We start from the raw sequence: 12,077 nt of genomic DNA, 5'->3' as shown, positions 1-12,077 counted from the left end.
TACTTTGTGAAGTGCATCACTTCCTATTTTCTAGCCTGCATTTTCCCCAGGTTAGTTCTTCTCATTGCAGTATACCCACGTCAGCATCTACACACTCAAATGTCAGATTCAGTTTGGGTGATCACTTTAAAGTAGACATGGCCGCTTAAAAGCAACAAGAAAAACATTTTAGCTCCTTCCAAATTACAAGAATGGATTTCACTTAGTCACTGAAACCAGTACTTTCCTCCATTCAGAAAAACTATCACAGAAGAATCAGAAAATGTCTTTCTAAATAACCTTGGTCCTTTTAACACTAACAATCACAGGTGTCTAGAGTACCCATCTTACCAAAACTACTCTATCTACTGAATCCCACTGTTATATTTAGTACTTTGTTTAACCAAAACCGTCCATCAGCTTCCAGAATTCCTGTAGATAAGTTGCACTCACAGACATTTATCTGGCCAGGACTAACTGGCTAAGGAGTGTTCACCTCCTTGCACGAACGTGGAGCAAGTCACTGAAATGTCTCCCCCCTACCATTCACTGCCCTGCACAGCTACATATTCACTCCCACTGCATCCCAGCCTCTCCTGTAACTTGGATCTTGCCAAGCTGAGACCACCTCCCACCTCTTTCCAGAGGCCAGCACATCAGTTCTACCTCCCCAGTCTCACCAGTGATGCACAGGTTCTCTTCTGGGAAACAGTGGCAGAAGGTCAGAGACCAACAGCCAGACATACTCCCACAGCACTGCCAGACACATCCCACACTGAAGGTGTTCCCTCACTGCACAGGGAAAGCTGAGGGGAAACCTCTGCCCAGGCAGCTCTAGTGCACACCTCAGTAACAGGAGAGGCTGCTGCCCACTGCATTTTCCCATGTTTGGGTCAATCAAATCCCCCAGGGTGCTTGGGTTTGTGTAGTGCACAAATGGGATTTAAATATATTAATATATTTCCCCACAGTCATCATACAAATGCAACACTCAAAAGGTTTGTTCCCGATTTATTCCCCCCTCAGTAAAAGGAGAACCAGGGTCAGTATGGTGGGAAGACCTGCTGCCCACCAAACATGCTTGTTCTCCCATGAGAGAGAAGGGAAGAGGGAGAGAAGAAGAGAAGGAGAAGGAGAAGGAGAAGGAGAAGGAGAAGGAGAAGGAGAAGGAGAAGGAGAAGGAGAAGGAGAAGGAGAAGGAGAAGGAGAAGGAGAAGGAGAAGGAGAAGGAGAAGGAGAAGATTGCCCTCCTCATTTGAGACCACGGCCTCCCTCATGCTGGGTGATGGCAGCCCTGGTTATTGAGACCAGCAGGTGTCTTTTTTTATCCTGTCTCAAACTCTTCCCATGGATCTTCAGGGGAGCAAGCCTAGTTCTTTAGCATTAGCAAGCACACACCACTCCTAGAGCAGAACTAACAGAGCTGCACATCACACGTGTCTCTCACCCTCCCCATGGAACAGGGGTGGAGGATGCAGCTACTGCTGCCTGGGCTGGGCACAGAACAGCAGAGATGCTGTGTCACAGCCAGGGTAAGAAATGTGCAGCAGGCAAAAATCATGTGCTGCTGTCAGAGCAGCAAAGATTGTATCATACAGCTTAAGGACAAGGGACACGTGGTATCTACAAACTTGTGACTTTGCATAACAAACAGCATCATTTGGATACTGGGGGGAAATGAGATTGCATCATTTCTGTCTAATTTCTTCCCAGAGCATAGAAATCAAACATTGTGTATAAGTAGGCCTGTCAAAATTGCTAACAAAGGATAGGTATGTATGAATCTTTGCTCATGTTTAGTCTTAGCTTTGAAAAAAAAGTAAACCAGAAGCACTTAGTCACACTGATTAGCTACATTGTTCAGATGTAATTTCCAAGATCAAAATATGGCCCTAAGTCAGTTCAAATAATTCACACTGAATTTCAAGTATTTATTTGATCCTTTCTTTGCAGACACATGATTTGAGACTTGCACTTCTGGGACCAACCACATTTTCATCCTAACAGAAGTGCTGTAACTGTAGTCAGGGCAAGTACAGACCTGCTCAAATGACAGAAAGACTATTCATGTGGTAAAATAAAAATAATAAGGAATAATTCTGCTCTTCCACCCCCACATCCTCCTGTGGAAGCCAGTGGTGTTACACCAATACTCACATTCACTCAGTATCCCCTTGCATTCATCCCTACAGTGGAAGTGCTTCAGTGCTTAAATATCCCATGGAATAACTTGATCATTCTATAGGATAATGATATAGTGGCCTCAAAATCATCCATCCTTAATACTGAGGTCAAAATTTTTAAGCCCACTGTAATACAAAAACCATAAACCCCTATAGATAGGTTCATTTGGGCTGTTTTATAGAAGTTTTATATAACTATTTATTTAATTTCCAAAACAAAATTGATTTTAAAAGTTCCTTGGTTGCTACAGCATGAACACAATTCCCTAAATACAGATATTTCGTGTTTATTCAAACATGACTTACACTATCATGTTTGATAGTGTAAGAGCAAAGTGCAAGTGCAAGTTGAAAAGAATTATTAAAAAATTTGTATCCTCAGTCTTCCCACAAATAACAAGAGACTCCAACTAAAGCAACAACTTCAAGTGAGTCACTCTAAATCATTACAGAAAATGAATGCTAATTGCAGCCAGCAGAACAGACAAAAAATACCTTTTCCATCTCAACATTCTTACTTTGCATTGTTATAGAAAATATTTCATGGCAGGCATCTACCATAAGAAAAGCTTAAATTGAAAATTATGCATCATTCTAACACTTGTAGCTATAAAATCTCCATAATTACCTATACTTTTAAAATAAAGCATATTACTGCAGAATAACAGAACAAGAATAGCTGAAATGGCACCAAAATTGTGCCAAAGGTGCTGTCCATTGTATTTTACGGACAGCATGATTTTTCACCTATCCTTGAAGTACTATCGATATTGAGAAACTAAAAATCCAACATACCCGCCCCCCCCCAAAAAAACCAAAAATAAACACTAAAACACAAATCCCACAACATTTACACACATGTGATGTTAGAATGAGATGATTAGGTGATTTTCAGAAATGAAAAAGTTCATCAGTGGGTAAGAGTCAGACATTGCACCACTCTTACTAAAGGACAAAACCACTGTTTAGCAGTGAGGGTTCATCACTCAGCTGGTCAGGGGGTTTGTTTTTCCCATCCCATATGATCTGAACACTAATCCAGAAAAGGCATACTTTAATTGCATTGATTATGAGTCTTTCTTAGTTTAAAGATGCCATTTGATTTACTGATTACAGCCTTAAAAATATTTGAGACAAGACCTAACTCCCCACTCACTTTTACCTATGAGTTACAAAAATGCATTAACCAATTCTCCAACGAGTGGGTTTCATTAAGATTTGTTTTATAATCTTGTTCTAGGATTTAATGTAAAACTGGATTGATACATTGAATTATCACAGGAGAAGTTCTTGAGCTTTCAGAACATTAATTTTAAAGCACATTACCTGTCATCTCTGTGCTGTACATTTTTTCCCTTACTATCTATAAAAGTAATTTTAACAAAATCAGGCCGTACATTCCTAAATGCATAAAGCTGCACATTCAAAACTAGACTTCTGGCCTAGTGAAAGCCAGTAGAAAAAAAAATTTACGTTCAATTCCAGTGATACTGAGAAAAAAAGATTGTCAGTAGTGAATTGGTATTTCAATGTACTGATCAACTGTGAGAAAAGCATGGATGAAAATGTATATGAAAATATATGTGTCTCCAAAGTTGTTAACATGGGAAAGAAGGAAGATCAGGAAGCAGTAAAACCCATTGTTTCATTCTCTTCTGGGAAAATGTCCTTAACACAGAACCTACAAACTGTCCGCCTGCAGTTTCTGAAGGTCTGCTGTTTTCATTCCTCATTCTCTGTTAAGTTTCCTTTGCATTTTTCTCTGGCTGAACACAAAAACAGTCTTTTCAGTTTCAGAAGTGTTTACAATAAAGTTAATTTCTCTCCTAGGTCTCAGATGATGGTACAAGGTTAGCATGCCCAGGATGCAAAATGTTTATTGTACTGGGAATTTTATAGCCTGTAATGAAAGCAATGCCATAAATAATGCAAATGTCTGTTATACTCAAGATCTATGTCTGAAGGTGCTTTTTCTTTCCCTCTACAGAGAACTTTCTGCATTCTCCATCAAAAGATGCAGGTTTGCTTCCATAACTGATGTCTCCTTAGTGTGTTCCCAGGGGATTTTGTGAAAGGAAAATTAAATTCACACAAGCCTTATGCCTTCTAACTTACTCTTCTTCCAATCTCCTTATTTTGTCCATAAATCAGAAAAGCACCTGTGACTTCCACTGAAATTCCAAAGCCACCTAAACACACACTTTTGCCATCCTTATACATGCACAATTATCACACATCTCAATGAGAATCCTGACCAAGGAAGGACTGAAGAATTTGGCTGACATTTACATAAATCAAAACCATTTTTTTCTGCAGATATTGATAAAGCATTGGAATACCACAAATAACCTCTACAATAAGCTGCACCAGTTGACTTGGGTGCCCTGGCCATGATCCAGGTTTATAACTGTTATTATTACAGTGCTTGTATACTGTGGATGTATTACATTACCAAGAAAAACATTAATATCACATTAGCAGTAACCATCAGGGGCTAGTGATTCTTTATATACTGCACTGGGTTACAGCATGGGCTCATTTTCTGTCCCACTGGGTGTTCTGGTCTTTAAATATTTCACTGCTTCAAAGAAATTTTTGTCAGCCAACCACTGCACGCAACATTTCTTTTTCTAGCTCTGCATGGCTAGTATAGAAATATATATTTTGAACATTAAATACAAGATGATCAGAATTATGGCGTCCCTCATTTCAAAGAGGGACAAACCTTAAGCTCACACTTTGTGCAGAAAGGTCTTTGTGTGAGAAGAAATCACAGAGGACCAGACAAGGTCCACAGGTCTAGAGGATGACAGGTTGCATGTTCTTTCCCATGTGTGCTACCTAAGCCATGGCATGCTCTCTTTACTCCAGAGTGTGGGAAGGCAGTGCTTTGCAGCTCTAACCCTAGCACAGCTCTTCTGGCTGGCATTCAGTGCATGAGAGCCTGTCTCAGTTGATTTGCAGCCTGTGAAGAAGCTCTCATTCCTAATAACTCTGGAGCAGACAATTCAGACCAAAGGAGCTGGAGGTGAGTCCTGCTGCAGAACGTGTGCTATGAACATGAGCCAAATTTTAACCCTAGCGGCAAAACCCCTGACCTGCACGTCTACATACACTGCTTTAGCCACAGAATGTGCATCAGCTCACCAGTCCCATAGCTAACATGACAGAAAGGCTGTCCAAAGAATTCCTTGTCAAAACTACTGGTAAAATAAAGATGTAATTAGTGCTGTCCTTAGAGCAATGCTTGCAAGAGAAGCTGCATGTCCATTCCTTTGTAACCACCATACAGCCCCTGCCACTGAGTTAACACCCCCTGCCCCAAAACACTCTTTCCTCTGTCCACCTATGACTGATGATACCCACATCATGTACAAGTTCCTTCACATGAAGCACTTAGTCCATTATTTCTGTTCAATGACAAAATTCCTCTCTTTCAAAGGGAATCCTCTGCAAATTAGGAACATTCCTATATCTGTATCACCCAATATCTGTTGGCATTACTCAACTTACTTGCATGTGCCAGCAAATACAAGCTTGACAAGAAGCCCAAGGTTTATTTGGCAAATCCCAAACGGCGTAGACAGCTTCATTGTGGGTCACATTACTGCCCAATTGAACAAAACCAAGAAAGAGGAGCCAAACCTCAAGCTTTATGGGACCATTTAAGCACTCATCCTGTGGGCATCCCAAATCACCTCAATGGCCAAGCAGGCAGGACAAGATGAGATGTGGCATGTTTCCATACTGCCCCCGTGCTGGTCAGCACAGCCCTGCCTCAGCACGAGAGAAAGGAGTCCATCCTTGTCTCTACAAACAGACTAAGGGTAGACAAAACTGATTCTTCCAACACGGGTATGTGACAGCACCACATTTCCAGCAAAGCTGGATTGGGTCCAGCAAACACTTGAAGGCACATCACAGAAGAAATAAGGTTCTAAACCTGAGTCAATTCCCTAAGCTTATCCTCATATGTCTGAACTGTGCATCACTTCCCACCAAGCTTAGTCTAAAAACTTGTATTGATTACAGCCCTCAGGACTTGCTGAGCATTTAGAAATGGAGTGCTGTCATTCTACCTGTGCTGTCTAGCACCACACTCTGTTATGACACCTTCTTAATAATGGGGGAAGAGAGGAAGAAACAGAGCACAGCTTCTGCTGCATGATTCCTCCCATCTCCAAGCCTCAACTGATTTTTTGCAGCGAGGCTTTGGCACTGAAAGCCAAAAGAGGAAATTGGTTTTTAATGAAGAAAATAATCTACAAAGTCGAGACAGTTTTGAGAAAAACCTTCAATAAGTGTTGTTGGAAGATTAGAGAAGCAGCCTGAATGTGATGACATGTAACATTCATTTTTAAAGACATAAAAAAAAAAGAGGGTAAGATTCACTGTAAGACTGGAAAGTAATTTTTTCAGGAACGCAGCCTCCAGCCCCCTTCCTTCTACAGGAAAGTTGCGGAGAGAAATAACCTATAAAAAGAGCCTCAGAATTTTATGTGAAAATATGCTCTTATCAAAGGCTAGTTCTCCAATAACACTGCCTAATTAAAAAAATTTGAAAATCATTCTTGGGATCATTTGAGGTTTTAGCTGCTTATCAAGAGGGTTAATTGTCTTTGCTTTATCAGAACAAACTGACTATGTTTTTAATTAATTAACTCATCGTGTCTTCAAAAGAAGCTTGATCTTCATATTCTCAACCATACTACAAGTTCTTAATCCCTGAAGTAACCCCATTGAAGTCACCAGAACATCAAAAAATGGCACAACTTGGGCTCAGGGCTTTAAAAGAAATGCACATGCCTAGGTTAAACAAACCCATGAACGCTTGCATGGTCGCCGGCTTACAGAGGGAGCAGCTTTTGGTAAGTCCCTAAGTGAAAGAATCTGGATAGCATTAATACATATTTGCATGCAATTGTGAAATTCGAGGCATTTTCCACTCCACAGTTTTCCAAGAGACAGACCTGGTTACAGTGCACTAGGAAAAAAAAGAACAAAAAAGCAATATCTGCCCTCAGCCCTTAAAATGGCAAACTCTCTCCTCACTTACGACAACCCTTCCCTTTCACCTCGGGCCGGCAGCCCCTGCCGCTGCCCCCGCACCGGGCTCTCCCAGCCCAGGGACCATCTTGAATCCCCGCACCCCCTCCCGGTCCGGAGCCGCCGCCGCCCCCGCCGCTCTCCGGACGCCCCGATCCCCCCGCCCGGGGCCGGGCGCTGCCCCCGCTGGCCCCGGGGCGCGGATAACGGCCGGCCGGGGCTCGCTGGGCGCCCGCCGTGCCGGCGCACCTGCAGCCCGAGCCCCGCCGCCCGGCCCGGGGGCTCTCGGCAGGACCCGGGCGGCGCAGCGGCACCGGCTCCGGCACCTGGACGCGCCGCTCCGGCGGAGCCGCCCGGCAGCGGCCGGGGCTCGGCGCCCCCCGCCCGGCGCTGTCCCCGGACGCGGCGGGCTCCCGGCGGCCGGCGAGCGCTCGCCCGCGGTGCCCCCTTACCGTTAGACCTTCGCACGATGTTCTCCAGGAACGTGTTCTGAGGCGCCACCAGCCCTCGCCTTCCCCCGGCCATAGTCGCTGAGCGGGAGCGGAGCGCGGCGCGGAGGCTCCGCTCAGGGCCGCGCCGAGCCGCGCTCTGCCGCGCCGCCGCCCGCCCGCCCCGCGCGCCTCATGCCCCCGCCGGGACCGGCACCAGCGGCTGTGCGGCACCGCCGCCGCCGCCTCCCGCGCACCGCAGCCCCGCGCCGCCGCCGGCCCGCCCCGCAGCGACCCCCGCCGGCCGCCGCCGCGCCGCAACGCCGGGGCTGCAGCGCCATCGTCTGGGGCCGCGCCGCGCCGCGGGCTGACAGCCCCGAGAGCGCTCGGCCCGGCCGCGGCTGGCGGCGCCTTCCCCCGGCCCCTGCCCCCGCTCAAAGGGGGCTGCCGCCGTGTCCGACCCCTCGCCGGTGAGAAACGCGGAGTGCGTAAAGACCGCTCACAGCTCCCGGGAGATACCGCTACGTCCCTCCCCGGGTGGGTCCCCCTGAAGCTCCGGAGCTTTGCTCGCCGCCCTCATCCCGGGTCGCGCTCCACGCTTGCCCACGATGATTTCTGTTAGAAGGCCACTTAGTATTAGTGGTCAAACTGATTTACAGCTCCGTGGGAGCAGCGAGGCAAACTGTTTGAGTATAACCTTTGACAGGTCTTGAACTCTTTGAGATATTTAACGGACACCAAGCTTTCATTCAGAGATTAATCGACTTTGTTGTTCCCCCATACCAATCTGTCAGTAAATGGAAAATACTCAGATATTTTAAATTTAAAAGGCATATTTTCTCTTGCTGGCACTGGCATTTACTTGCTGTAATGCCTCATTAAGTGTAACACCTTCAGGCTCCACAGCTCAAGGCATATTGGAGACATGGAGAGTATGTTTCTGCATGTTCATCTGCTCGAGGAAAAGCTATTTCTCACAGTGCCAGCAAATAAAGCATGGCAAACACCATGGCCTGTGTCAGCTGAGATTTTTAACCACTACCACTGTTCCCACAGAATGCTGGCACTGCCCAGCTCTCTCCTGGGTAAGGCTTGGGCCAGGACCAGAGCCAGGAACCACAGGCAGCTCCAGCACAGCCACGCACATGGTCCAGTTCAGGGTGTTTTTCTAAAAGCACAGCTGTGACCAAACACTGACTGTGACATGTGAAGTCTGATCTCCCTGCCACCAGCCTCCTGCCTCCTACAGCATTTTTAAGTGAAGAGTGTGAGACTCGAGGGGTGAAGGCAGGTGACAATTCCATTGCAGCAGCAGCTACAGATGGAGTCCCTGGGCATGCTGGTGCCATCAGCCCCTCACGCAGCTGAGATCCTGGGAACTCCCAGAGCCCCTTTGGGCCAGGCAGGAATTAGCTGGGCCACAGAAGCCTCTTTTAAACTGATTATCTGTATGCTGGACACCAGCATTTGCTGCCAAACAGAGGCAGGTTAGGGGGAAAAAAATTGCCTGAAGCTGCAAAAAGGCCACCAACTGTCCCTGAAATGCTGGGATTTAAAAGAGCCCATAGAAGCATTTATTTGCATCTTTACACATCTAAGTACCCCTAAAAACCATCCATGTAAGAAATGGATTTATAAAGAATTTTTAAAACTTGACAGAAAGTTCATATAATTTTGTATATTTGTATATAAACACTGAAATAAGGTGTGTTGATTTAGGAAGGTCATGGAATAGAGACAACATTGTTGAGAGAAAGAGAACTAGAAAAAAGTTTAAAAAGTTATAGTAAGTTTTAAAATATGGTTTTGTAAAAAGACTAGATATTTTAGACAATTAGAACTGTGAAAGATAGATTGTAATAAGACTACGTAGGGTAAAAATCTAGGTGATTAGTGTTAGAAGTAATAGCAGCATTGTGTGGTAAAAGCTAATAGGCTGAAAAACATTTATAAAGTATTGTAACTAGAAATTAAGTTAGCTTCTGATGGAATAGCATTGAGTTTTATGTCTCTTATGTCTCACCCTGCATCAAAAGTGACAACAGAATAAAATCTTTTAAAACATCTCTCAGTTGCCCCATCTCTATAAAAGCTAAGAAAACCAACAAATCCATTCAAAGCTTATTTAGTTCCTTCTAGCTTCAGCAGCACAGCCAAACCTGAAGAGATTCTAAGCTCTCTGAGAAAATTGTAAATGTAGCCTTTGACACTGAATTTACACAACTGCTAACAACCAAGAGTGAGATTTGGAAAACTGGGATGCAGAGTAGTGTTCCATTATTCCTCAAAGCCACTGTGCCAGAGGAATAAGTGCACACTGTATCTTAGCTTCTGCTGGAATATCTGCAGGAATATCTGTGACTTAGGAGACACCTGGCAGCTGACATACATTACAGGAATCTTGAGGTCTTTACAGGAAAAAGGTTTCAAACTGAATCAGCAAGTACAGAATCAGAAGTGGGAATGAGGTGACCTAAGAGTAAGAAACTGAAGACTTTTTCCTGGAACTCCATGAAGTTTAGGCTGGCTGCAGTTTATGTTGCACTGAGTGGTCCAGTCTCTGATTACCTAATTTTTCAGTGTCCTGCTTAATCCAAAGTTTCATGTCAAAGGTGCTATTTTATCTAAATTGGTTTTACATCTACCCTGTAGCATTGCAAATGACTAAAATGCTATAGCAAATTGTGGTGGATTGACCTTGGCTGGGTGCCACATGCCCATCAAGCTGCTCTATCACACCCCTCCCCAGCAAAATAAGATGGAAAAAAACCCTTGTAGGTCAAGAAAAGACATGTTACTACAGCAAAAGGAAAAAAAATGGTGTGCACACAAGCAAAGGAAAAAAACAAAGATTTTATTATCTATTTCCCATCAGTGAGTGATGTCTTGCCACTTCCCAGGAGGCAGGGCTTCAGCACACAGTGGTTGCTCCGGAGGATAAACACTGTAAATAACAAATGTCCCCCCTCCCTACTCCTTTTCCCTAGCTTCAGTATCTGAGCAGGCACCACATGGTATGGAATATCCCTGTGGTCAGTGGGTCTGCTGTCCTGGTTATGTTCCATCCCAGGATTTTGCCCAGCCCCACCCTCCGGGAGAGGGGAAGATGCTGGAGTGACAGCAATGTCACCGTGCCAGCGCTGCTCAGCAGCAGCCAGAACCCTGCTGTCTCATGGGCAGCTCTACAGCTGCCAGTGCACAGCACAGCTCTGGGGGCTGCTGGGGGGAAAATGAACTCCAGCTCTGCCAGACCCAATAACACATGGAAGAGTTCTCCTCTATCTTCTACCTCCTTTGGACTTTCTCCCCCTGCAAAACATGATTCTTGCTGGCAATACGAATTTTTCAACACTAGAGCAGAGGACACTGTGATAATGTCCTACTGTGATTATACTGAATTCTATACTCATTTTCTCACCATCACTGGTAAATTTTGCAAATGATACAGAGCTGGAGGTAAAGCCCCATTTGAAGCAGGACATGTACTCTGTCTGACTTCATTATTAGTGGCTTACCTCTCTCCAGCTATCATTTTTTTGAAATTTCAAAACTGGAGTTGCTTAATTTGCATGTTTGCTAAAGCCCACAGGACAGAACTAAATACCAAATACTCCAATTTAATAATATAAAACGTGGTATCTTGCTATAGAAGACATTCCACTGTCTTGCATTATGCTGTTGTTTCCTGAACAAGGCCCTAGGTCCATTTGTGTAGTATCAATCACCCCAATAAGTGACCATCCCTTGGCTGCAGAGCCTTAAGCTCCTGTTCCATGGTCACACTGAGCAGCTGCTGCTGCAAAAGGGACAGATTTGCCTTCATCTAAACTGTGCATATTTGTCACCCCACTGAATTGAAAACCAGCCTGAAAAGGGCAGCTAAGACATGTCCCTCTTTGACAGCAGCCTGTGTTTACATCAACCCACTTCCTAACATGACTGTCAACTTCCAGTGTTCATACACACAAACATCTTCAAAACATCAGTTCCAAGAATTAATTTATGGGAAGATCATTTAACCCCACAGCATTTATGAAATAGAAACACTGGAATTGGACAGAGCTCACTTCTTTCACTTTATCCCATGGTTCACACCCTTGAGACACACTAAGGAAACTTTAAAAACTTTCCCTTTGTCAGCCATTAGGGTTTCTTGGCAATCTATTCCAACCTCTAACATATCTTGTGAGAAAGCTTTTCCTAAAATGCCACTAAGTCATCTGGTCTCTGAAGCCAGTAAAAACTCTTCCTTCTGCAGTGACAAAAATCACCAACCCTTTTGCAAGTTTTCAAGTGCATGAAAAGTTGCTGTAATGCTCATCTGTCACCTCTTGCTGCCTCACAGTCTGGACAAACCCAGTTCTTTCAAAGTTCCACAAGGCTTTTGCTCTAAGATTCTGCCAGTACTTTGGGATTTCTCATTTCATTGTCACAGCACCAA

At 44.6% G+C, this 12,077-nt stretch overlaps 1 protein-coding gene across 2 annotated transcripts in view; it reads right to left on the bottom strand.

Moving 5' to 3' along the window:
- The window catches only part of KCNH1 (potassium voltage-gated channel subfamily H member 1), a 181,743-nt gene extending 173,935 nt beyond the window's left edge, over positions 1–7,808 (bottom strand). For both annotated transcript variants that reach the window (XR_008483197.1, XM_054279666.1), the window contains exon 1: positions 7,661–7,808. Coding sequence is in view for 1 of the 2 variants with exons in the window: in XM_054279666.1 (XP_054135641.1) it covers positions 7,661–7,733 (73 nt within the window). In the remaining variant the exon portion in view is untranslated. The remainder of the gene's footprint in view (positions 1–7,660) is intronic.
- Between the last annotated feature and the right edge of the window lie 4,269 nt (positions 7,809–12,077).

The sequence above is a fragment of the Melozone crissalis genome, unplaced genomic scaffold (genome assembly GCF_028551555.1).
Source record: "Melozone crissalis strain CALT ecotype California unplaced genomic scaffold, PUWL_Pcris_2 ptg000027l_1, whole genome shotgun sequence".
Classification (NCBI taxonomy): domain Eukaryota; kingdom Metazoa; phylum Chordata; class Aves; order Passeriformes; family Passerellidae; genus Melozone; species Melozone crissalis.
This window is presented reverse-complemented; position numbering and strand designations above follow the sequence as displayed.